Source organism: Chanodichthys erythropterus, chromosome 11 (genome assembly GCF_024489055.1).
Source record: "Chanodichthys erythropterus isolate Z2021 chromosome 11, ASM2448905v1, whole genome shotgun sequence".
In the NCBI taxonomy this organism is placed as follows: Eukaryota; Metazoa; Chordata; class Actinopteri; order Cypriniformes; family Xenocyprididae; genus Chanodichthys; species Chanodichthys erythropterus.
The window spans coordinates 30,840,669-30,868,208 of NC_090231.1; the positions used below are offsets into that span (position 1 = coordinate 30,840,669).

A 27,540-nucleotide genomic window follows, 5' to 3' on the forward strand; every position below is an offset into this window, starting at 1 on the left:
TGTGGGCAATATTAGCCTCTATAGTGTGCACGGATCCACACTTCGAAAATCAACCGGAAATAGTAATCCGGGGACTTTTGCCATACTCTTTTCAACATACTATGCTTTGGGACACACTTATTTTAATCTCACATACTATTTAGGGTGGATAGTATGGACATTGGAACGCAGGGAGAGTTTCTAATGTTTTTGCAGCGTTGAACAATGTAGCCAATCACAGACATATCTGTTGATTTCTGGAATGCAATTAGATGTCTGGATCCACTCACCGCTCAAAACGCTGGAGTTTTTGTTCAGTGCTAAATGCTTTGTTTTAACCAGAGGATTTGCCAGCATGCAAAGTGTAGACATTAAAGATTCATTGTGCAGTCATTGAAGCATTGTGAGATCTTTTTAGTGATCATAAAGGAAGAGCTCATTGCGTGCATTCTGCCATGCCAAATCATATGATTGCTTGTATGTTTGTGAATGTTGTTGATACTTTAATAACAAATAATGTATCGAGTTTATGCTGGAATCTGTAGGTTATGGCTATACGACATTTCTTAAGGGAACACTCCACTTTTTTAAAAAAAAATTGACTCATTTTCCAACTCCACTAGAGTTAAACTTGAGTTTTACCGTTTTCGAATCCATTCAGCCGATCTCCGGGTCTGGCGGTACCACTTTTAGCTGCAGCTTAGCATAGATCATTGAATCTGATGAGATCACTCACTCAAAAAAAAAAAGACTCTTCTGTAGTTACATCGTGTACTAAGACCAACGGAAAATAAAAAGTTGCGATTTTCTAGGCCGATATGGCTAGGAACTATACTCTCATTCCGGCGTAATAATCAAGGGACTTTGCTGTCGTACCATGTGTGCAGCAGGCGCAATGATATTACGCAGCGTCTCTCACAAACGTCTCCAGAGCTGCAAGGCGCACTCCCTGTGCAAGCAGGGGGTCACAGGCGGTGCGTAATATCATTGGGCCTGCTGCTACCATGGTTAAGATTTAAAATCCTTAACCCTTATCCAGTAAATAGTAAATAAATAAATACATAAATAAAACTGGAAAAGTCATGGGCCTTTGTTTGTGGACAATGGGAGGAGTTAAAAAGGTGAAATCTACTGATCAAAACAATCACACAAAGCTGGTCCAAAACATTTCACTTTACCACTTTGACATGCTGATGTCAGAGCAATATCAATTTATTTGTTGCATATAAGAGTCACATTTACACGTACATACACATTTCATACATTTTAGGGAGAAATGTCCCTTCTTTCACTAGAGAGGTGTGACATTTTGTTCAGCCTGTATTGCACTCCAGGTAATGTAGTCATGAAATACATATTTATAATAAAAAAAAAAAAAATGAGCTCATGATTCAAGCAGCCTACAATCAGTAAACTGATGTAAACCACAATTCCAAAATAAGGTATGACCGTGGCGTAGTTCAGTCTTCACAATCTCTCACGGGGTCAGACTGGGGGCAACAGAATACACACCTCTATCAATTCAATTTCACTAAAGAATGAGCACTGAAGCATGTAGATCACACAAACAACTCATCTTATACTTTAAATAAAAATTTTCACTTTTCGAATGGATTAAACTAAAAATCAGTTCATGCAAGTCTATGGAGTACATACTTGGTCTGATCTCTATTAAATAAGGAATAAGTCTGAAGGCTGTGTCAGTCCAACAGTACAGATGTACACTGGGAAAACCTTCATGCCCTTTTGAACTCTACGTTCAGCATACCGGTCGTACAGTATTTTAAAGCACATATTTGGCTTTTTACAAATCACACTGTATTTCAGAACATTCCTTTATCCATAACGGCAATAAGTGTTGAATTGTATTTTAGTTCTCTAGTGCCAAACTGGACTGCACAACAGGAAGATCTCTTGTTCCAAAAAACTGATGGCTTGCAAGGCTTATAGGTTTACTTTAAGGTCTTGAATTAGGATAGAAGAGATCTTGACATCAAGAGACAGGAAGACTTTAGCATGCATGCCACTGATCTCAATTTTCCTCACACACATACACAAGCAGTGAGGCAGTGCTACTGAGATGTTTAGCTTGTGTGTATATAAACATATATACAGTGCTTCTGCGTCAGGTCCCCTCCTAAACTACTACTTTGTGTCAGGAACAACTGTCTGAAAAGCCAAAAGACAGGTAATGATGGCAAAAGGGGTGAGACAGGTGAAGTGCGGTCCTCCTTTGGTGGATGTAGCAGTCTGTGTGTGGTCACTCACAGCAAACCAGGCGGATGGGGTGGCCGGAGAGGGGAAGATTGGAGCATTCAGCTACAGCCCGTCTTGCTGCTTTCTCACTGGGGAAGGTCACCAGTGCCTCCCCACTACGCTGACCACTCCAGTTATATAGCACGAGCACCGAGTCCGCCTGGAGCTACGGCAAAAGAAAAAGGAAAAAAAAATAAATAAATTTAAGTATTTAAATATATATGCTGTAGTGGTCAAGTGATGTCCAGAGGGGATATTTATTTTATTACTCTACAAGTTGTTCTTTCCTCATATTATATATATATAGATATATTAATTATTTGGCAAAAAAAGGCAAAGTATTGCCGTTTTATTTTATAAAAAAAAAACAAAAAAACAAAGCTCACAGCAAAAAAGCACACATTTACTACAGCATAATCAGTTATTAACATTTCGTTGGTTCTCTCTTGATTTTGCATGTGTTCAAAATTTCTTTGACTTTGTAAAATTATGCACATTTTGGCATGTTTCATTGCGTTATCACAAAACTGATTCCAAGCACTTAATTAACTTAAGGGTGAACATAGGCAAGACATCACTTTTGGCCACTACTGTACACATATTCCAGTGGTGGTATTTATTTAGATATAGACTATATTATATTATAAAAATTATATATATATATATATATATATAAATATAAATAAATATGTATGTGTGTGATATATAATATAATATAATATAATATAATATAATATAATATAATATAATATATATACACACACAGACCACCTGCCAAAAAAGAAATACATACATACATACACATATATATATAAATAAATGAATGAATGAATGAAAGAGAGAGAGAAATTGGATTTGAGTTTGGATTAAACACCCTTCAAGCATTTTTGCATAAACCCACCACACACAGGATTTATGCCATCATAAATCAATCAAATCAGCTGAAAAGAAATGAGAGTATACACTTAGCCATTCATTAGGAAACCCTTATAAAGGCTGTAGACTTGCAGCAAGTTAAGAACAATGATGCTACACGAACAAGACATTCAAACCCCAAACCAATAAGTCACTTTGGAGAGAAAGAGCATTATTAAAACAAGTTTCTTAAAACAGCATCACAAGCATACTGGGACTAAATTATGCATGAAGCAGTTGAGTGAAGATTTACACAGATGCAAAAACAGAAGAAAAGAAGAATAGTATTACTGGACTGCAGGTCTGATTGGAGGTCACCACAGAGCAGTGGCAGTGAGGAGAGGAGTTAGAGTGTTAGTCCATGCAGAAGCGATGGGTTCAGGCCACAGGGGCATCATGGGAGCTTACCTGGAGGGGCTCCCCTTACAGGCAAAGCCACTCTTTAGGCTGAATCAGACTCCGGCCCTGCTCACTCACTCCAACCAAGCTGCTGTAGTCTTCAGGCATGTACTACAGCACAACGAGCCACAGTCAGTGCCACAGGCCTCACGTTACACTCATAACAATCAGCACTTCTCTCAACCGTCTTATGTACAGGTGACGGTAGAGTGGTATGCATTTCTAACAAGGGTGTTAAAAGATGTGCATTGACATGGCAGTGAAAATACTGAAAATATAATTTTTTAATATATATTTTTAAAAGAAATTAACACTTATTGAGAAAGGATACATTCAATTGTTTAAAGGTAACAGACATTTATAATGTTTCAAAAGACTTCCATTTTAAATAAATTCTTTTGACTTTCTATTCAAAGTATCCTGAAAGAAAATATTAAGCAGCAGAACCGATTTTAACATTGATTCGCTCCTCAAGAAGTTTCTTATTAGTATCAATGACTTCTGAAGGATCATGTGACACAGAACACTGGAGTAATGATATTGAAAATTCAGCTTTACCATCACAGGAATAATTACATTTTACAATATATTCAAATAGAAAACAGTTATTTTAAATTGTATTAACATTTCACAATATTACGGTATGTGTGCATGTGAGTATGTGAGATTTTGTTTTAAAAGAAGTATCTTTAATCTTGAAAACAGTTTTTGCTGCTTAATATTTTTGTGGACGCTTTTACACTTTTTTTTTCAGGATTCTTTGATGAATATAAAGAACAGCATCTGATATGGAAATCTTTTGTAAGATAAATGTCTTATTTATAAATAATAATAATACATTTTACATTTTAATTGATTTAATTCTATATATAACAATTATTTTATTGAGAATGTATTGGAAATGTGGGAGATTATATTGGTATTCAGACCGAAGGTTAAAATCACACAAATAAACTAGTGATCAAATTCCAGATTTCATTTAGGAAGAATCAAATCATTGTCAGAGCACATATATTCACACCCCTAAGTCTACTGTATGTTTGAACTAAATGTAAATGCAGGAAAGAATAAAGGGCATAACTGAAGTATTCATTAAAGACTATTTCTTCATGTATTATAGTTCATTTAAAGGCTCTTCATTCAAACACAGGTCTGAAGCACAGAGCCTTTTATCATTCATAACACAAGATGTGACACCAGTGGATGCCCAAACATATTCAACACTTCACCCAAAATACACTGCAAAACAGAAAAAATGTATGCATCGTACAGGGTTGCATATAAGATGTTTAAGCATGAATGCACTATATAGAAAAAAAAAAAACCTGCCAAAAAAGAAACACTTCCCGCACACAGAGTCCCATAGTGTGCATTTTGTATCAGAGGTTAAAAGCACACTTGGAGGGTGGACTGGGCTCAGATCCATTTCATTGGTTCAGCCAGGAGTCAAACCTGAACTCAGCATTTCACACACGCGCCACTGCGCTACGCTTTGTGAACAGTGTACAGGCACACCGCTCAGGTACACGCACAGCTCAGAGTGTCACACGCCTTAGAGGAGAGAGCAGGGATGCTGCATGCTGAAGACAGTTGTGCCATCCCCACCACACAATATGAAATTAACTATAACATCTGGAAAATCTCCATGGCAATACATTAATATACTGTGAGAGAGAAAGCACACACAGAACCGTGCCCAAATCAAAGCATCACTCTTTTTCACCTAACTATCCCTCTGTCTGTTATAACCCCCTTCCCTCCTTCTCTGAGTGCAAGTGTCATACCATCCTCTGAAGTCTCCGCCTAATCAGGTGTCAGCTAATGAGAGGACAAAAACGTACACAATGATTCATCATAAAACACTATGCTGTATGACACGACAATACAATAGAAACTTTTTAAGATGTGTGCTGCTTTTCCAACAGAAGCAGGTAAGAGGTGCACTGCTTGGGAAACCCTACTTTTTTTTCTTTTTTTTTTTTTACTTGTTTTTGAACTTGAGAACCTAAATGAATGTGTGAGTGAGTAGTGGAATGAAGAGTCACCTGATATCCCTGAAAGAAGCTGAGGATGTCTTTGACCCCGGCGTTGTACGGCAGGCCCTGCATTCGCACCAGTGCTCCGGGCTGAGGGGGGAGGAGGGCAGGGGCAGACTGGGCGGCCACAGCTGCCGCTACTGAACCAGGTGGGGCCGCAAAATAACTCACCGTGGAGGGAGAGACCGGTGGACTAGTCAAAAGTGTGAGGGAAAAAAAAAAAAAAAAGTTTTAAATAATGGTAAATAGATTTATTAAATGATAAAATTACACTATAAAATGGACAGTTTAGAATATCAATTTTACAAAATAGAATATAAGTTTTACAACAGCGGAATGATGAACATGAAACCACACATTTTATGTTAATGGGAGAAGTTGATAAGTTGCTTGGGAACTGTTAAATAGCACAATAAGACAAATAAAAACATTTATATGAAGTCTCTTACACTCACAAAGGCTGCATTTATTTGATCAAAAAATGTAATTATTAAAATGATTACAATTTAAAATAATTGTTTTCCCTTTTAATATATTTGTTAAAATGTAATTCATTCTTGTGATGCAAAACTGAATTTTCAGCAGCATTACTCCAGTCTTCAGTGTCACATCATCCTTCAGAAATTTGCTGCTCAAGAAACATTTCTTTAAAAAAAAACAAAAAAAAAAAAAACTGCGATACATTTATTTTTCAGGATTTTTGTCTTGTACCTCGGGTAGTATGTGGTATAGCTCATGTTCATGTTCATGTAAAGCTGTGGAGAATAATAAGCTAAAGCATGTGCAGGGCTGTGAGTTGGAGCCTGTGGAGTTCTTGGAGTGGCCAGCAGGGGGGGCTGATACAACGCTGCCTCAGTTGGAAGCATAGCTGGAGTCGCAGGAAATGCAGCGTATGTTGGTGGAGATAGGCCTGAGAGGGACAAGATAAAGCGAAATAGTTGTTTTCACCACAAATGTGTAAATATCTCTCTCTCACACACACACACACAGCTGACCTTGCACAAGTGTGTGAATGTCATGTATACTTAAATGGTACAGGAACAACTAGTCTCCTCTGATGTGGCGAGAGCACATACGACCCATTCTCAAGCCAAGGTCAAACAACCAGATCAAATCACTTAGTAACCAGCCCTTCCTTTAGTGCCGCTACAGGCTTGCTCTTTCTAAATGCCAAAATGTTGCACCTTTAGATCTGTGAAAGAGGTTATAACACTGCTTTCTTACAGATAAACTGAAATCTAATCTCAAACAGACTGGAACACTGCACACAAATCAGCATCTATAAAACAGGAATCGATTACAGCTGCTGGCGCTCACTAAATACTAACCCAAATTAACAGAGCAGTTAATCTACAAGTGTTTGACATAAAAAAAAAAAAAAAAAAAAAAAAAAAAGTTCAAAAGAAAATGTAAACTTTCTTTCGGACAGTCTCTTACAAGGCAGTTTGCAAGGAGGTGGCGACAGGCCGCTGCGGTTAAGCGTTCCCCCCATCAGCACAAAGCTCATCTCCTCCGTGGAGCACTGGAACACCTCCACATAACGATCCTTCATCATCTTCTTGTGGCACTTCTGAGCCACCATAAATGCACGGTCAGCTGACTTCATCTGAATGAAGGCATCGCCAGAGGGTCGACCCTAGAAAGATGGACAAGAAAAGGTTGGTCAAAGAGTCATTCTAATAAAGCCTGATGATTTTTGTTTCATTAAGTTCCCAATTAAGTCACCTGCTGGTTAAGGACCATGTGCACTCCATGTGGTTTGATATCAATGGTGTGTTCCCCCATAAACTCCAGGATGTCCTCTATGGCGGCGGTGTATGGCAGACCTCTCAGTCTGATGCAGTCTCGTGTGCTGCCTGAGGTGATGAAGGGTGGCGTGGCTAACACGGGCACAGATACCATCGGAGGAGGAGGAGGAAGTGTGGAGATCAGTGGAGTGGACATGTAGCGATTCAACACCTAGTCAGAAGATTCAAAAGAAGGTCAAGGAAATGGCAATAAAGAACTAGATGCTGGTTTCCTACAAATGTACACAAAGTCAGTTTGTTTGTTTCTTTTGTTCTGATTAATCCTAAGAGAGCCAGCATAACTACATATTAACTGCCACAGCTTATATCGTTTACCAAGTAAGTAATTGATATCTAATTTTTCAATTTTATTTCTGTGTGTCTACTGACAGGAAAAGGTTTACATGCCTCAAATTTTTAAATGTACATAAATTTGAGACCATTTTTCTAAGAGTAGCAAAATTAAAACAGTGGGCATTAGTGGTCAAAAACTTTCTATTGTTCTCACACAACGAAGCCTGAAAGTCAAAATGAATTGTACAAAATTATTCCTTTTTTCAGCTGTTTTCCGAGCCGTTTTGTCATTTCCTCATTGATATTTTCTTTTTTTAATTAAATGGTATTAAAATTAATACAAAAAAGAATTGTATACCTAATGTCTTCATAAAAGACTTGTTAAAAAAGGTGAAAAAGTAATACATCATGAATATCAATGCTTGGGTCTTTGAGGGATAAATAAAATGCATCTGTACCTGCTGGACCTCAGCTGCAGTACTGCGGAACAGCTCGATGTATCTCTTGCCCAGGATCTGTTTGTGCTTCTTCAGGGCATTCTGGGCATATTCCTCACAAGCAAAGAGAACAAACGCATCACCTGTGGGACGTCCATCTGGGTACTTCACAAACAGAAGTCCCTCCATCCCGTCCGTCACCGGGCTCTCTGGGCCCAGGAAGCCCAGAACATCCTGAGGAGTAGCAGTGAACGGAAGTCCGCGCATTCGGATTATCACCTGGTTTTCCTTAGAAAGGAACTGAGCTACCTCATTGGACGTGCCTGTCAAAAGAGCAAGAGGAATCGTACATTTAAAATGGTGAGTGGATACAGAATGTCAGAGATATTCTCCGCTGCTCTAAAAGCTTTCAGCAGATACATCCACACACACTGTAATGATATCTCGGCAGGCCGCTGTACTTTTACACCTGCTGTGTGTGAGGGCAGTGTGAAGCTTTTCAGAGGCTGCTGACCCATCTTCCTCCCTGAGGGAATGGCTCTCTTTCTCTGTGGCCTGGCTAGATCGGGGGGCAGGAGGGAAGGGGATTAGAGTTTCCCCCTCTACCTGCCCAACATGAGTCAGCAAGGGAAAGAGACTCACAAAGAGCCTTTCATTCCCACAGGGGGGGCTGGGCACACACACAAACACACACACCTGGGAATAACGGACAGAGATTTACTCTACAAATGTTAAGTGTCTGCTCATATTACAACGAAGACTTCATGTTAATGTCTCACCTCCTGCGATCTTCAGAAATTCCTCCCCAGTCGCTTTATACACCTGAAACAAATGCAGAATGTCATAGGAGTGAGCTGTACAACCATGATTTTTATTGCCATTTATACCATGGTCTGTCTGAACACTCAATTCTGAATAAGGTCTCTGTCATACACACACAGAGGTCTGAGATTGTGCTGTGCACACACAGAAACATGTATTAATAAATTGGCTTCGCTACATCAGATTACTCAGCAAGGAGGTGGTAACGTCAGCGTTTTTGAAGCAATTACACTCACAGCTTCATTGCTAGTGGAGAGATGCCGCACAGACGCAGGTAATTCACATGCACATCTCTCTCTCTCAAGTTGCTTTATTGACATGACATTTGGAATATGGTATTACCAAAGCATTTTAAGTCTAATTTAAATACAGAAAATAATTACACCACCAAAGTAATATAAAAAAAAAAAAAAGTACAAACAGATAAGGAACAGTAGACAATACAAAAAAACAAAACAAAAAAACCAGCAGATATCTCTATCCTAATTTTAATTATAAATAGTTACAATTATATAAAATAAACAATATGTAAAATGAAACATTCAGTGCTGTCTGTCCATGTATTAAGTAACCTATTTAAAATGGATTGCCTATACAGACCATCTCCAAGGGACTGGGGGTGGTCGGTTGCAAAATTTCTGTTTAAACAATAATGAAATGAGTTGCTGCACACATCGCTAGTATTTACCCAACCTTCTATTGCCCTACAAACCATCACGCTCTTCAAAACCCTGCACTTTTGGCAGTTCCTAGAATATCTAAAGGAAGAAGAGCGTTTTCGCATTTGGCCCCTAAAACTCTGGAATAGCTTTCCTCCCTGTTTAAATCCAGATTAAAAGACACATCACTTTAGCCAAGTATTCACATGATGCATCTCATAACCTTGCACTCTAGTTATATCAGATCAAAGGCATATGACCATGTATTGCATGAAATGTTATTATCAGCAGCTATGCTAATTATTTTTCAATTGTTTTACGTTTCTACCTCGGGATGCCCATGCTGTTAGACCATCATGGTAAACTCTCCAAAAAGAGCCATCTCTAAATTCATCCTAAAACCCCTCAGGCTAGTCGGTTATGAGAAAATGTAGTTTCTCACATGCCTAGTGTACATTTAGTAAATAAGAATTAGGACTATCTCAGACTAAAGTGAGTATTGGGACCAAGCATGAACAGCTGACTGAAGTAAAACAAAACAAGCTCTTGGTTAGGATGCCGTAAGGAGGTGAACTCACTTCAATGTATCTGTTGCCCATGTGGTGTTTATGTCGATCCAGTGCCATGTCTCTGTGCTCAGAGTTTATGAAGCGCACCAGAGCTTCCCCGTTCCTCCGGCCCTGAGCATTTAAACAAAGTGCAACGCCACCTCTGATACACACAAAATCAAAGAAACACAGAGATGCAACATTTAAAAAAAATAGTTTTTTACCAATTTGCTCGTTATGATGTTACATCAGCTTTGACATTTCACTTTCCTACCAGTGAAAGTCCTGATGTGACATTTGGCTGGATTTGTCTTCGAGGTCTTACAGAGTTTTGCATTACACTGTTAATGTGTGCTAAAGGGTCTTTTCTGAGTGCATGCTCCATGTCATTGTGAGTGTGTGTTTCAGCGTTACACTGAGCTGTAATCTCACTTGGCAATGTTGAGGCCCTTGAAGAAGCGAGCGATGTCTTGATCAGAGGACTGCCATGGCAACCCACGAGCTCTGATGACTGTCTCGCTGTCCACAGCTTCTGTCTTACTGCTGGAAACAGTGCACATATGCAGACACACAGGTAAACCTCATGCTCAGAAGCATTCTCATGGGTCTTATAATGAGAAAACTCAACAGATCTTTTTTGAAAACTATGGTCAAATAATCAACTCTCAACAAATGACTTTTTGGTCAGAAGCAGTAAAATTGTAACTTCTCACTGCTCACACAAACAATATACACTTTGTATGAATACATACCATGCTCCAGATTCAAACTTGTAGTTTACGGTTTCAAAAGTGGAGAATTTGTGATCTACAAAGAAAAAAGCTGAATTATTAGACCACAAGGAACATGGTCAGTTGTGCACATCAAAAGTGAAATACATAACATGTCTTCTCAATATATAAACCGTACAGATCATTCCACTACACTGCATTACTCACTGTAAGGCTCAGCCAGGAGGTGCAGCATTAACAGAACCATGTTCTTCACCTCCCTCAGCCCGGCCTCCTGCTCCACCACCGCTGGAATACACACATCTGGCAACAGTGTCAAGGCACATATTCCTACCTAAACAGCCGAAATGCTGCTTTTGAAAATAACTAGTAAAGGCAAAAACAGTGAATATAAAAAAACAAATAAAAGTGAAAAAAAAAAAAAAAAAAATTATAAAAATGTTGATGAAAAAAAAATTCAAATGTCATTTGGTATTCTAAAATGCTATTGGCATTGGTAATTGAAAGATGATGAAACACACAAAGCAGAGTAAAACCCAAAGCATATGCAGGATACAGTCCAGCATGGAGGGCAGAGTGAGATCTTTGACAAGGCCTGCATTTGGGCAGCATTTGTGGAACTCTTTCTTCAAGTCCACAAACGTGTAGAAGCACTCTGGCAGGACCAGATTCTACAACAAAACACATAAAGGCAAATGAGTGAGAAAGCAGGAAAATATGTTTGGGAGGAGCCTGAGGGAAGGGCAGAAGAGAGAGAACAGTAAAGAAGAGGGAAAAGGTATAAGGCAGAATGGATTGAGAGCACTTTAATGTCCTCTGGTTGAGCATAACATTCCTGTGAAGATTATAACATGTTGCTGCTAAACAGATTATACCACAAACTGACAGCTAATTTAGAAATCTCAGAAAAGCACACACACACACACACTCATGTGTGCGGATTACCTTTTTAGAGGCCTCGGGGTGCAGCACCTGTCGGATAAGAAGTGGTCCGTCCACACAAAGTGTGTAGGAGCTTCTTCCCAGAGACTTCACTTCAGCTGACACCGACTGATGAAACTAGAGACATAAGCAGTGAAAGAGAGAAGGAATTGAGATTTAAAAAATCTGATTATTTCTAATCTAAAACACCACAGCACTAGAAACAGCTGTAGGCTTTAGATTCACTTCCCTTTATATCTTATATAGAAGTTTTTAAATTAATACTTTTATTTAGGAAAGATGGATTAAATTTATCAAAAGTTACAGTAAAGACTTTTATAATGTTACAAAAGACTTTGATTTCAAATAAATGCTGCTCTTTTAAACATAATATTCAAAGAATCCTGAAAAATCACAGTTTTCCACAAAAATATTAAGCAGCACAACTGTTTACAACATTGATAATGTACAAAATGTTTCTTTAGCACCAAATCAGCATATTAGAATGATTTCTGAAGAATCATGTGACTAAATACATAAATTCCTTTTTTTTTTTTTTTTTTTTTTTTTTTTTTTTAAATGTGTCAAATAATATTTCACAATACTACTGTTTTTACTGTATTTTTGTTTAAATAAATGCTGCCTTGGTGAACATCAGGGGTATAAAGGGGACAAATTCCAAATGACATTTTTGCTCCCTAAAAAGGAAAATGCTATCCGAAAGGCTATTCAAAATCCAAGTGAGCAACAAAATCCCCTACAAAAGGTCGTTCCTTAAGGCTGTGAGAAAAGTGCACTTATGAAGTTACTTAGAGTAATTTTGTTGTTTATGATCAAAAGGGTCCTTTTGCAAGTCTTTGCACATTAATTTTGAAAATCGGATTTCATACCCATCAATTGCTTTAAATGGTAGTGTGTATATTCTTAAATGATCAGATTTCAAAAAAAAAAAAAAAAAAAAAATCAAGTCACTATTCCCTCACTATAAAACTGTAAAAGCAAAAGTCCTCACACAAACTTCAGACACAGGCAATCACAAGAGAAATTGTTTAGTTTATTAATTTATTAGCTTGTTAAATATCTTTTGATTAACAGACAGATAAAAATCAAACCATCAAGCGGACTGAAAGGTTTTTAAAACTTCTGAACTTTCTACTACATTGTCAAGGGCAGCACAGAGGACACCCACATTATGTTGTAATACGTGCACATGCTGCTCTATGTGCATGCGTGTGCTTGTTTTCTAGATTAAGCAGCTGGTCAGACTGGTTTGGTGAAAATACAGGAAGTGAGCCACAGCAGTCATTTCAGATGAAGTATTTCACGTGACCAGAGAGATGACAAAACAATGCAGAGCATTTGTCCTGCTCTTAAAACACACCACCTGCTCATTCCCAGCTATAGCGGCTCCCACATTCACCTGTGTTTAGCAAAAACACGGAGTCTTTAATGAACCATTACAGATGTTTTGTAAACATATCTATCTCTGCATCAGTCAAGAACAGTAAGCTACAGGCAATCCACTAACTATGACATGACAGTTGGTTTGTGTTACTTAATGTTAGGGCTGTAACGATATGCAATATGAAACCGAAATCGCGATACGCAGGTCCACGAACCTGTATCGCGATGTGAGAAGGCAGAATCGCGACACACCCCTTCCAACTCCCAGAGTTATCCTTCCTGTCCAGATCCAATGCTACCACATTTTTAAATTACTATAAGTATACGGGGTGTAACGATTTATCGTAGATGGTGTGTCTCAATCAGCTCTCTAGTTCAGTAAGTGTTTCGGGCACACATTGAATCTTGCAAGCAGGTTTAAACGTTTCTCATGTCAGTCTCTTGCATGGTCGCGTGAGAAAAGTCGTGGCTTTCTTTCACCGCAGTGCACAGCAACAGCTGTGCTCACAGAAAAGCAATAGACGCTTGCGATGCTTTGCTTTAAGTTCTGTGGCGCCGTTCACATATTGCGTCTTTTCCGCGTGCAAGTCAGTTATTATTTTCAAATGTAGCCGCGCGGCAGGCGCGCTCATAATGGGATCAACGCGGTCGCGATGCGCATGCAATTCTCAACTTCTCAGAATATGCCGCAAGCGCACCGCAGGTCGTGTGACAAGAATCAACCGATCAGCTATGGCCTTTCCGTAACAAAACATCAAAAGCTCAGCCGAACAGCTGATCATAGCTGTACATGCCTGGTGGTTTTTATAACTTATCTCCATCAATATATCTCGTAGTAAAATTAATGCAAGGGCTATAAATCATTTATCCTTTGCAGAAACATCCTGATCCTCTTGGAGAGCCCAGTTCAAGGTTGCATAGCAACGACCGAAGCCACGGGAGCGCAAGCGCTTTGGAAAGAAGGAGAAGTGGTGCGGCCGCGCCTTCCACGCGTTTTTAGACGCGATATGTGAACGGCCCCTATTCATAATTCTAAGTTCATGTTAAATTAAAAAAAAAAAATTAGTGACAGACAGCCCTATTCAACTGTTAATTTGAATACAGAAGGTTTTTATTAAAATTTTATATTTATTTATTTTATTGAAATGTGATCTTGTGTGTACAACAAGGACAATTATTGAAATTTGTTAATTTTTTTTTTAATAAATCTTGTTTGAATTTCAGTTTCCTTTTGTTCAAAATATCGTGATACGTATCGTATCGTGAACTCCGTATCGTGACCTGAGCGTATCGTTACACCCCTACTTAATGTTCATATTATAGCAACGAAGAACCATAGAAAGAGAAAATTTGAAGCAGAATGTTTCTCAATTCAAAACAAAGAAGAATGTGTTATAAAGAGCTGTTCTTGGGCTCTGAATGAAGCAAAGTTTAGTTGTTTGTGGTTGCCAAGCAACTTGCCTTATTATAATACACAATTCGACAGATAAGCACAAATCAGCTATTTTACAATGGAACCGTCAGTTTTATAATATTAGTTTTATTGTTTTGCGTGTTCCATTTTCAACTCTTATAATATGCTGTATTAAACAAATACATTTTAAATGTGTAAACTTTTGGTTAAGTATTTTATTCACTGGATTGTCCCAAAAGAGTCAAAACTAAAAAGGTTATAAAATAGATAATATAAATTATATAAAAATATTATGATACACAATTTCTCTGTGATATTAAAATTACTCTCATGATATAATATTTAGGTTCTACCACCCAGAACTACAAGAGCTTTTTAATCGAACTAATCAAATCAAAAACCAGTGGAAAGGCTACATAAGGGCCAAGGTGGTGCGGGCCCACTCAGATTGACGGCTGGTCCACCCAAATTAGAATCAAAAATGTGTTTGTGGGAAAGGAGAAAACTCACACATACATGACAAAAAAAATTAAAAAAATAAATAATAATAATAATAATAATAATAACAATAAAAAAAAAAAATAAATAAATAAAAATCTCAAACACATTAATTTAGCGGATGTCACTTCTGAAAATTTGCAGCATGTACATGGCCGCTATATAGCCTATTACATATACATATACATAAATATTACATATACATATACATATATATATACATATACATATATACATATATATATATATATATATAAAAATAAAGAGCCTCGAATGCACGCTCCTTTATAATCACTAAAAAGCAGTCACTCATTTCAGTTCATCGCGATCACTCAATCCCACAAAGTTCTGTTATAATCAATGATTCTCTTATTTACATAATGTCTACACTGTTATAATGAGAGGATTTGCGAGCATGCAGAACTCAGCATTGGACAAAAACTCCAGCTTTGAGTGGTGAATGGTGAGAACTTAAATGCCTCTGACACGTCAACACCCTGTGCTCTTTTCCATTTCGTTCATGTTTTTAAAAGCACAAAAGCGGTCAGTTGGTGGGACTGTCAGTTGCCAGGTTTCAAAAACCACAGATAAGGTAATAATTCAGCAAAACTGATAACGTGCTTAATAGCTGTGCAAACTTATATATTTATATTTATTATATATACACATGGATTTTGTTGATGTCATAAAGTTGGTTGACAATAAATCACATTTAACTAATCCTAACGGTATAATTATTTTTATCATAATTATCATAAATAAATAAATAAATAAATAAATATATATATATATATATATATATATATAATATTATATTATATATTATATTATATTATATTATATTATATTATATTATATTATATTATATTATATTATATTATATATAATAAAATTATGTAATTTGAGAGGCACTGCTCAGAACAAGAGCTCAGGAAAGAAATCATCAAACTACTGATAGGAGATCCTGATAAATCAACCCTGACATTTCTAAGATTTAAGCCAATCCGCAATGAATTACAACAGAGCAGGGATGAACCATTACTGTGTTTGTCAGCCTGTAGCATGCAATAAGAGGATAGACAGAACCTGTGTGGCCTATTTTTCAGATAATTTAAGCCAGCACAGATGATAACAACCCAACATTGAGACCCAGAGCAAAAAAAAAGTAAAAGCAGCCAAGACACAGTTGACCAGTTTAAAAGATTGTTTAACAAAACCTAATCTACAAGCTGGGAATTTTAGAGAATTCTAGGGTAGTGTAAAGCTCTCAACCAACTGAGAACATCTGAAGGCAGAACTGCTACTCATTCAGCTACATTCCCATCATGCTCTTGGATGGTGACGTGCTGTTTTTCTACAGAACCTGTTCATCTTCATACCTCATCCTAATATGAGGTTTCAGTTGGTCATTAAGGGCTTATCTAACAAGACTTTTGTAAATACCTGACAATTCCAAAAGTATAATTCAAGAGCTTTACATCTCATTTCAAGTAAGCTTGAAGCTTTATTGGTACACAGTGGATGCATTATTTTGTGCGTTATAATTGCGACTTAGCGATGCACTTGTTACAGAGTTTGTGGGTGCGCTTGTGTATTGTGTTCATGGCTGTTTTCAATGCACAACCCCACCTTGCACAAATTGACAACTGCAATAATTAAGTGCAATCTTAATTTCTACTACACAAACATTCTGCTAAAAACAGACACACCCTGTGCCTACAAACGATTAGAGAAAGGAGATCAAACTCCAGGGACAAGCAAGATATGAAGGGTATCATTTCACTGGCTGAATGTTTTTTCTTTATAGGAAAGGCAAAAATGCAAATCAAAACTATCATGATTACTTTGATTAACATTTAGATTAAGCAAAAAAGACGGAATGAATAAACTAGCCTTTCCAGCACTGAGAAAATGTGTTTGTATGGTTAGAATAAGGTAAAAATGGTAGTTAAACTTGATCTGAGTTTCAGTTTCACATTCTCCTCTGCCATGATGTCAGTGAGAGTGAGAAAGAAATTTGATCTTTAGCATGACAATCAATGAGGTTGTCCTGATGAGCCATGTTTGCTCAGTGTGTGTGTGTGTGTGTGCGCGTGTGCGCGTGTACATGTGTACACATGTACAAAGAGGCCAAATTCCGAAATTTTGCTCCCTTGAAGGAAAGGGAAGCTATCTGTAAGGTCATTCAAAATGTAAGCAAGTAACAAAATCCCTCTAAAAAAGGTTGTTCCTTAAGGCTATTAGTAAAGTACACTTATCATTGTGGTAATTTATGGTAATTTTGCCACTTATGACCACATGATTTTGAAATGTGGATTTTATATTTATATCCATCAATCAGCAGAAAATTGTCTTACATGCACAAATCACATACAACCGTGTTTTTTTTTTTATGTTTTTAAAGAAGCCTCTAACCAAGGATGCATTTATTTAATTTATTTTTGTGACATATAACAGTTCAAAATAACTTTTCTATTTTAGTAAATTATAAAATGTAATTTATTCCTGTGATAGCTGAATTTTTCAGCATCATTTCTCCAGTTTAACATGATCCTTCAGAAATCATTCAAATAACATTTAATGCTCAAGAGATATTTCTTATCAACATCAACACTGAAAACAGTTGCTGCCTAATTTTTGTGGAAAATTATAATTTATCATTTAGAATATTTTTTTTCCAGTATTAATGACCCCAAACATTTGATTGGTTTTAATTTTATCAACCACTGAGCATGCAATTTAATAAAAAAGGATATATTTAAAAATCTGTTTAAATTAATCTGAAATGAAGAGAAGCAATGAAACAATCTTAATAGCTATAAACATTAATTTTTCTGACATGTAATTAAGGTAATAATAGAAATCAAAATAAAATTTTATCAACATAAGCTTTTGTGAAGGGTGTAACAAATTATGAGATCATGAGACACATATGATAAAAATTAAATCGTACGCACGATTTACTAATTTTTTCCCTCAATTTACTAAATTGTGTGCATGATTTACTATTTCACTCCCTCTATTTATAAATCATGAGCATGATTTATAAAATTGAGAGAACGAAATAGTAAATTGTGCACACATTTTAGTAAATTGAGGGAACAAATTAATAAATCACGATTTAGCTTACTATTTTTTCCCTGCATGTCATGTCCGGGTCTCCGTATGATACAGTAGTGTCCTGAACTCACTTTAAGTGTTCTGCTTTTCAAAGGTAATATACATTTAATTTTATTTATAATGCGCTTTTCTAAAACCCCAAAAAAGCTAGTGGGACATACATAGTGATGCTTTCTTTTGAGTGGAACTCACCCTGAGTGAGCAGGATAAAGTAAAGTGGGAGTGTTATTAGATAAGGTAACAGGATGTACCAGGTGAACTACCAGGATGTTTAAGCAACAATCACATACAACCGGTTTTCACTTAATCCATTCTGTACTTACTTTATACAATGCTCAGACTCAAAACCCATCTAATTCATGTCTATAAATGACCATTTCACTGATGGGAAGTCTGCTCTGGGGCCGAATGAAAGAATGGATGAATGTGTCACTCATCCTTTCATAGAGGCATTTCCTAGAATCCTCCCGGAGCATTGACAGTCTGTGGAGAAAAGCTCTCTGCTCATCACACACAGGTACTGACATGCTCCTGCCAGCCTGCTGTGCTTTCTCAGCGAGCTCAGAGAATAACACACACTTTCTCCAACACACCCTTTGTCTCTTAAACACACCCAAGATCATTTTCTCCCACAAACACACTCTGTCGCATACTAACAATTTTATTCTTCTAAAAGTATTTTCTCCTTCACACCCACACAAATATATTTACACAAACAGATGTGTTAACACCACACCATTCCCACAGCGTTAGCGTCTAAAGCAGGTGCAAAGCCAAAGTGAGTCATCCAAACAGTGCCAGCAGCTATAAATGTTTTTTTCCCTTATTCGTTTCACTGTGGATACCACATCTCAGTACTAACAGCACAGATCAGCCGCTAATGCTCAGAAAAACAGGTTTGACTGAAGTCTGTTAGTAAGATAGGATGATCCACACTAAAGCCTTCTAAATACTGGTTTCCTACCCTAGACTAGTTTATCAACCAGTGAGTCACAACAGTGAGAAATGGATGTTAGCAGTGTTACAATTCCAAAAATAAGGGATCTTTCTTCTTGAATGAATCTTTCACTGAAGACAACAGGCCACGATCCTCATTAGACTGCCATACCTGAGTGAGACTCTCTGTCAGCCCATCCATAAACCCCTAACTGTTCCTTATAGGGCTGGGTATGACGTTAAAAATATATTGTTGTGACAATATGAAGTTTGTAGCTAGCAATAAAGATTTTCCTATATGGTGTACATTGTGGTATGTTAATATAAATGCACAGACCTGCTTAAAGTTACTGACACATCTGAGTGATAAAGAAACAGTTATGAGCAACAGGCCATGAAAAGAACTTAATGCAGTGCTCCAATTTGTAGTTAATAGCAATCAGTGTATATTATTTCAATGTAGACTATGCAGTTTTATTTTACGTTTAATTTTTCAATTTTTTACTTGAACGCTTCGGTCCCTGAACTTCAAAAAACTTCAAGGACTCTTTATTGAATTTGTATCTTTTATACATTGTATTTAAAGGGTTAGTCCACCCAAAAATGAAATTTCTGTCATTAATTACTCACCCTCATGTCATCCCAAACCCATAAGACCTTCGTTCATCTTCGGAACACAAATTAAGATAAGATATTTTTGGCAGCAACGTTATTGCATCTTTCAAGGCCCAGAAAGGTAGTAAAGACATAGTTAAAACAGTCCACGTGGTTCAACCTTAATGTTATGAAGTGACAAGAATACTTTTTGCACACTAAAAACAAAAACAAAATAACGACTTTATTCAACAATTTTCCCTCTTCCCGGTCATTCTCCAACGCTGTTGACGTAGTGAACGCAGTGCAGCGCTTACATGTTTATGTCCGAACGCCAGCTCAGTATCGGTCGAAGCTGAACATGAGAGCAGCACGACGTATGTGTGTGATGCACACGCAGGAGCCTGCCAATAATGAGCCGGCGTTCTGACGTAGAACCTGGAAGCGCTGCACTGCGTTCACTACATCAACAGTGTAGGAGAATGACAAGGAAGAGAAGAAATTGTTGAACAAAGTTCAACGCACAAAAAGTATTCCCGTCGCTTCATAACATTAAGGTTGAAACACTGCAATGTTGGACTATTTTAATGATGTCTTTACTACCTTTGTGGTTCAGAAACCCTTGGATTTCATCAAAAATTTTGTGTGACATTTATTTATTTAATTGTTTTTGCTTGCATTTATTTTATCTGATGTTGTAAAGCACATTGGTCAGCTACTGATGTTTTAATGGTGCTATATAAATAAACTAAACTTGAACTTGAAAATATCTTAATTTGTGTTCTGAAGATAAACGAAGGTCTTACAGGTGTAGAACGATTGGGGTGAGTAATCAATGACAGAAATTTCATTTTTGGGTGAACTAACCCTTTAACCTATTGTTTATAATTTGCTTTTTGACCCTTTTTTAATAACAAAGACAACAATTAGTTTCAAGTTGAGAAAAACAAGTCAATTCAATCAGGCTTTGTTGGAATCATGACGCCGATCATCAACTGTCATCTTGAGTTCATGGAAGACGTGTGCACATGAAAGTGTGTCAACAGTAGCAAACAGCCAATCACATGATTTGAAACATACAGAAAGTGGGATTCACTTCTCACAAGAGAATCAGCACGATTCAATTGTCTCTTCTGCTGAAGATTGAAGAATATGAAGAACACAAATGCATTTACACAGAAGAAAATATCTTACTATATCAGTCCATGTGAAAGCTATGAAGTTAGTTTATATAGTTGATAATATACAGGTATACAGAGACTTGGACATGTAAGCTCACATGTAGTCATTTTTAAAACTTTATCTACAGATTCCAAATCTTATTTATACTACATATTATCTGTACATATTTGTGTTCATTTAAACTAAATGTTTAATAATTGTTGAACTAAAATGGCTCATGTAATGGATTAGGGGAATAATAATTATATAAATAATCATCACTAAAAGCCAGACAATTTTGTATTTTAAAATCTTTGACTATGTAGTGACCTTTAATTTGGAGCAAGAGAAACTGGAATAGTGACTTTATTGCATCAGAGATGTGTCACTTTGCTCAGCTAATTTTGTGATCTCTTACCAAGAATACAACCTGCCCCAGAGCAGGTTAGCCATGGAGCATGAATTACTATGGCGATGAACACCGCTAAAAGCCAAGCCACTTTCATGGCACCTAAAACCAAGGGTTGGTGCAAACTAAACTGAAACATACCTGGCTATCCACCTAAACCTGCTTCAGGATTAAGGCCCCCAATGGAAGTGTGTGTATTTATATGCATTGCTTTAAATTTGAAAGGACAAACTGAACTGAACCAATGGTTTGATACAGTCTTTCTCTCGCTCTCTCTGAAAGGTACGCAGAGAGAAATTGATTTCACTAGTTAATATTTACAGAGCCCCTTGGGGATAGGCTACAACGGAATCAAGATAACATGCAAATGCCACCAGCTGAATGTAACAAAGGAATGCAAAACAAATGTGAGAAAATTAAATAGTATTGTTTAATGTCCCTCATTTGTAAAAGAAATGGGTATATTCCAACAAACGTCTAGTCCCACAACTGAGCGTAGGCTCTAAATACCTTTCAGTGGGACAGTAATAAGAAGGTGACCGTTATGAAACAGTGGGGGGTGGGAACAGGTTTACCGAGTACAAACAAATTCTCTCTGCGTCACGGCTGAAAAACACGTTTGGCAACATCCACCTTCTGTCAAAACATACGTGCAAAACTCAGGAGCAGCCCATAACTGTCCATATCCTTCTCAATAAATGAGCCTAACATGGACAGCAGAAGAAAAGAAACACAGGACTCTTTTTCCTTTTATTCCCTCAATTATTCTATTCATCCCCCCCGTTTTCGTATCACTCTTGCTCACTCTCAACTCAATGACATATATGGCTCTCAGGTGAGTGCATTCGCAAGTAAACATTCAGTCTTCCAGATGTCTGCTGAACACATCAGCGTACAACAAGACTAGACCTGCACGCTCGCCTAGAGCAGAGCGTCTGTGCCTTCCTTCCCACACCCAAACCACACAAACCACAGAGCAATCAATTTAAAATCGAATCATGTGCAATACACCAAAGACTTACCATATATGCTGACATATATGTGAATTTTAGATATCACAGACTAAAATGTCTGAAATATTCCTAAGCATTAGTTTGAAAGGACATAAGATACACAAACACTGTATAAAGAGACAGACCAACAGACTGCATGAAGGTTTCTCTCACCTGCTGCAGGACGCTCTCCAGCGGCTCGGCCTTGCACAGCTCCTCCACCGTGAGCCCGGTCTCCTCCTTGCACTGCTCCGACAGATCCACACTGTCCGGCTGTACTAGAGTCTGCTGAAGCTTGCCCACCTGTTAACAACACCATCATCATCTCTTTCAACCGGCCTCACAATGCAACTCTAGCGGGTTTTGTCACTGACGCGCCCTTACACACCTGGCCGTCGAGAACACAGACGCAATGTCCAATGTTCTCCACGCGCCAATGCTGTCTAGGTAGGCAGCTCAGTGGCTTTGACGCCGAGTCAATGTTGATATCTCATTCTCAGCAGTGTGTTTGTCAAAGCAAAGCAGACACGGCAGGGTTACTGACCTACAGGCGGTGACATGCACCAAAAAAGGCACGCTTTCGACTCTCGTGGGTCGAAAAGACCGCATTATAATGCTTTAATCGAGTTGTCATATAGATCGTGAAAGGAAACAAATGTTGAATATAATGTAAATCACAATGCAGCGCATTTAACTCTCTGAAAGCGCACCTTGTTGGTGAATGTCAGCTGTCAAGGTGGTTTCTAACACTAGCACATCGTGGGTAGTTTAAAGTTAGAGACCTTACATCAGGGTCAAAAGGTCCGTACCTTATTCTCATGTAGATCCACAATTTGCCACACCAAGAGAATTAATTCCCTTTCATCCGACCCCAGTTTACCCCCATTTGCACCAGCTGTTGCCCCAAAGAACACCACCAGAGTATCACTGTGCGAAGCCATCAGGGACCACAAGGGTAAAAACTACAATTAAGAGCAAAGATCAAATAAAACAGTAACACGAGGGTTCACCTTTCTCCAAAAGAAGCAAACAAAAGAAATGGAAATTCAATTGAAGTACACGAGGAAGGACAGAAGATTACTCCAAGAGAAGGACACGAGAGAGAGTGCGGCACGAGACTCTACCTGTTGCTGTACTTGTGTGCTCTCTATCCAGAGTTACTGGTTTGACTGGTAAAGAAGGCAGAAAAAAGTCCTGGCTCGTCTCACGCTAACCCCATAACAAGCCCTGAAGGCTTTTCTCGCTGTCTCGTTTTTTCTTGGTTACCTGGTTTTGGTTCGGCCTCCCTGTTTGGAGTCAATCTCCCGGAGGAGCGCGTTGATTGGTTGGTTTGTAAAGGTGAGGGCGGGGCGTATCGCCACGGAGCCTATGTAACCCGCTCGGATTGGTTTATATGCGCTAGGAAGTTGGAGATAAGATCAGAATTCATTTTGTCCTGCTTTGCTGCTGCACACCTATATAACCGTGTTGCTCAGCTTACTTTGTCTTCTAATACGCAAATTTATTTTACATATGCACTCAATGTTTTAAATAAGTTTTAAGTTTAAAGAAATACATTTGAAATATAGCCGTTTACAGTTTTGATATGAACACTCATACGTCATATCAGTTTCTAAAAAAAAAAAAATCTAATAAAAGCGTTGTTTTAGATATGGCCAGTGCACTTTCATAAACATTCACAAACTACCAATAGCTCTGCCACTCTCACTACACAGATACTGATAATCTCACAAGACATGGTTTTAGATTATCGGCATTAGCGCATATGTTTATTCTGTCAGGTCATGCATTGTTTTTGCAGTTATGAAGAGGACGTTTGATTGGCACATTAAACCACCAATTACACTTCACTTATTTGCTGTGACGTTTAGGGGCGGGTCTTACTCATTGCACCTTGCAACGACAGAGTGATTCGTTGGCAGGAACATCGTAGCCTTAACTATGGCATAGTTTTGTTTTGTTTGGAGTAAACGCAATTAATGTCAAATTTTGAATTTGCTTCTTAATATAGCTTTTTTTCACCTTTAATATGTAATGCTTTTGAGTGTTTAATCCATTCAGCTACTCTCTAAAGAAAAAAAAAAGAAAAAATTATAGGTTGACAAAGAAATCACAACAGAAACAGAAAAAAGTTTTAATGACAAATTTGGTCAATTACAGCAAATAAAAAAACATGACAGTGCCTCACTTTATGGCACAGTAAAAAAAAAAAAATAAATAAATAGCCTACTAATAATGTTCTGCAGTCCTCTCACTTGTCCATTGTGTGTCAATCTTAGCTGAAGAAGATTCCATGTCTGCCAAGCATCTCCTTCCTTGTCTCTCTGGGTTCATCTTTAGCAATAGTCAGTTGATTCTTTCAGTCATGAAATTTGTGTTGTAAAAGAGAGAGAAGTAGAACCACAGGTCAAGACATGAACAACTCTCATGTCACTGTAGGTACAGTTTTTGCCTTTCAAAATGTAATAATTCAAATGTATATCTTTCTCTTTTTTTTTAATTCAGTCATTAAAGGTCTTTCACTGAAAAGTCCCAACTAACAATTTCACATTAAAAGAAACAGCCTGGTGAGTTTTTCTTCTGATATGGACAGCGGGCCTATGCAATATATGTATATGTTCGGGTTTTGAAAAATAACTGATGTTTAATTCTAAAGAAGCTTTCTAGAAAATAATGAGTGTAATAAAATCATGAGAATAATCAGTGGAACAGATGGTATATTTTTCCAGACTGACCTCTGTTCCTTTTAATGCCCACTTCCTCTTTCACACCACTGAGAGAGTCACACACGTTGCAACGAGAAAGAGGAAGATGTTGAAATCATAATGCATTTCAGATGAAAGGGAATTTGATCCCAAATAGACACTTATAAAAGCACTTGATCACAAATGTAAAAGTGTTTTCAGTGTAGGATAAAAAAAAAACAACAAAAAAAAACATCTCAGTGAATATACTTAAAACACATAGAACAAGGTACAAGAATATATATTTCACTTAAAATGGTTTCAATTTGTTTACATTTCAACACAATTCTGAAATACAAAATTACATTTAAAGTCTTATGCACTCTTTTGTGAGAAACAACCGTTATTATGATTATTATTGGTCATTTTATTAAGTTCCTGGCTAAAAAGCTTCTTACAAAGTCAATCTGAGGTACTGATACATGATTCCACAGCCACATCTTCAGGCAGCTTTGAGTCTATGAGAGACTGTGAGTTGGTGGTGTGTGAACTTTGTCTTTTGGACACGAATGATAACTCTTTATTCCTTTCAACTGATACTGAACTTGACAGATGTTGAAACAGCTTCTGTATTCCAGTTTCCCGGAGCGAGCTGCGGAAGCTACGTGCGGCAAACACGTAAAGCACTGGATTTACTGAGCTACTGATGAACACTAAGGCTCCTGCTATAATGGACATTGTGGTGCAGGCGTCCTCCAGACTTTCTGCCATGTCTGGGTTTGAATGCTTGACAGCCAGCGAGATGAGGGAAAGGAAATTCCCCACATGATGAGGTATCCAGCAGAGTGCGAATATCACAACCACACTGCAGATGAGAACCGTCGATTTACGTTTGGACCTAAAGTTCATCTGCGCAATGCGATTAAAGAGGCAGCCGTAACAGACCAGCATAGTAAAAAAGGGGATGATGAAGCCTATAAGAGTTTCTAAAATGAGCAACACAGCCTCCTGGATGTCAGACGTGTACTCCCTGAAAGTACACTGATCGTGTCCATGAACTTCTCCCAAAGTGTGAGTTACAATGACAGGAATACTGAGGAGAAATGAGGCCGTCCATATTATTAAAAGTATTTTGTTCAGTGCTTGTTTCCTCCAGCTGATTGAGAAGAAGGGGTACCTGACAGCCAGGAAGCGCTCCACACTCATGATGGTGATGATGAAGACGCTGCTGTACATGCAGGCATTGATGATGTACACCATGGCTTTGCAGGCGGCCACTCCGAACACCCAGGAACGGGCCAGCGAGTAGATCCACAGCGGCAGGGTGATCAGCACCAGAAGGTCTGCGGCTGCAAGGTGGAGGATGAGCAGCACCGTGTGAGAGCGCTCTTTCACATACTTCAAGATGGTCCACATCACCAACAGGTTCCCAGGTGTACCCACCAGGAAGCACACGGCCAGGATCACACATGCCCCCACCGAGCCCAGGTCGGTCTCCTCATCTCCGTGAAGATAAGCCGTAGCATTCATGATTCCCTCCCTGATCTTCTCGAGTCTGCTACACGTCTAACCACTGAGCTAGAAAACAAGTCTGTCTCAGCAAATCTCACTTCCCTTTTGAGAAAACTGAGAAAAACAGAACTCCCAAAAACACAGAAAAGAAAAACATTGGTTGTCTGACGACAAAAAAAACAAAACAAACCAAAAATGTTTAAGTGAGCATGGGCAGAGCATCTGTGAATTCAGGGATTCTGTAGAAAGCAGATGAAACTGCAGTTCATGCTCATTTCTGAGAATTTAGTCAGATCTAATTTTGCTCCAGATTATTAATGCGTCTCATGCCTGTTATTGCATTTTTACTGAATCTGAATCTCTTTTTTCAAACACAATTATTGAAATGCAAAGTAATTTAAAAGAAAGAAAAATGTATTTTAAAATGTTATAACACATCAATGGCAGTGGCGGTAACATTACAAGCAACATAAATTACTTAATCAGATTACTTTTTAAGTAACTAGTAATGCATTACTTTTAAATTTACAACAAAATATTACTTTCAAATAAATAATGCAAGTTGAACTAATTACACATAGGGATACGCATCACACAAATATGCCAAATATTAAAAACAAAAAGATTACAGTGTAAAAGAATATTATTGTGTAGGCTACATAAATACAAAAATGTAATGATGAATAGTCATTGTGTGTATTAGAATTAGGCTACCTATTTTCAATTCAGCCTATTACTATTATAATGATGAACGAAACTGGCTAATTAATTAAACAATCTTGCCAATACACACACATATTAACTGACTGATCGCACGGAGCTATTTGAAAGCCTGCATCCAACGCAGACGACTGAAAGATTGACTGGCCACTTAACAGGTAATTTCAGCAAAACATCACTCGTTGAACTTCTCAGTTGAATCGGTGTGTTTAATAAGTCAGTGTATTTTATAATGTCATATGTTATATAATATATAATTATATAATATATATAATGTTATATCCTGCTTGTCCTGTAGATGATCTGCTCGCG

General features: G+C 37.7%; 2 protein-coding genes across 6 annotated transcripts; both read right to left on the bottom strand.

The window, feature by feature from the left end:
* Positions 1–1,146: 1,146 nt before the first annotated feature.
* esrp2 (epithelial splicing regulatory protein 2) lies at positions 1,147–25,437 on the bottom strand. Of its 4 annotated transcripts, none has more exons than XM_067402326.1 (18): positions 24,543–25,437; positions 24,335–24,380; positions 23,122–23,274; positions 22,487–22,615; positions 11,809–11,922; positions 11,420–11,534; positions 11,071–11,166; positions 10,885–10,939; positions 10,565–10,672; positions 10,163–10,295; positions 8,883–8,925; positions 8,125–8,426; positions 7,311–7,544; positions 7,023–7,221; positions 6,297–6,495; positions 5,595–5,778; positions 3,559–3,660; positions 1,147–2,401 (listed from the first exon to the last, which is right to left on the bottom strand). In XM_067402326.1, the coding sequence occupies exons 3-17, from the start codon at positions 23,251–23,253 to the stop codon at positions 3,574–3,576; spliced, it is 2,130 nt and encodes a 709-aa protein (XP_067258427.1). In that variant the 5' UTR covers positions 23,254–23,274; positions 24,335–24,380; positions 24,543–25,437; the 3' UTR covers positions 1,147–2,401; positions 3,559–3,573. The 4 variants fall into 4 exon arrangements, with proteins under 4 accessions (XP_067258427.1, XP_067258424.1, XP_067258425.1 ...); XM_067402323.1 differs by having other exon boundaries at positions 10,565–10,675; XM_067402324.1 differs by lacking the exons at positions 24,335–24,380; positions 24,543–25,437 and adding an exon at positions 23,437–23,914 and having other exon boundaries at positions 10,565–10,675.
* Positions 24,435–27,112, bottom strand: si:dkey-148a17.6 (uncharacterized protein LOC108190685 homolog). Of its 2 annotated transcripts, XM_067402327.1 has the most exons (3): positions 25,455–27,112; positions 25,048–25,085; positions 24,435–24,668 (listed from the first exon to the last, which is right to left on the bottom strand). In XM_067402327.1, the coding sequence occupies exon 1, from the start codon at positions 26,524–26,526 to the stop codon at positions 25,459–25,461; it is 1,068 nt and encodes a 355-aa protein (XP_067258428.1). In that variant the 5' UTR covers positions 26,527–27,112; the 3' UTR covers positions 24,435–24,668; positions 25,048–25,085; positions 25,455–25,458. The 2 variants fall into 2 exon arrangements, with proteins under 2 accessions (XP_067258428.1, XP_067258429.1); XM_067402328.1 differs by lacking the exon at positions 25,048–25,085.
* Between the last annotated feature and the right edge of the window lie 428 nt (positions 27,113–27,540).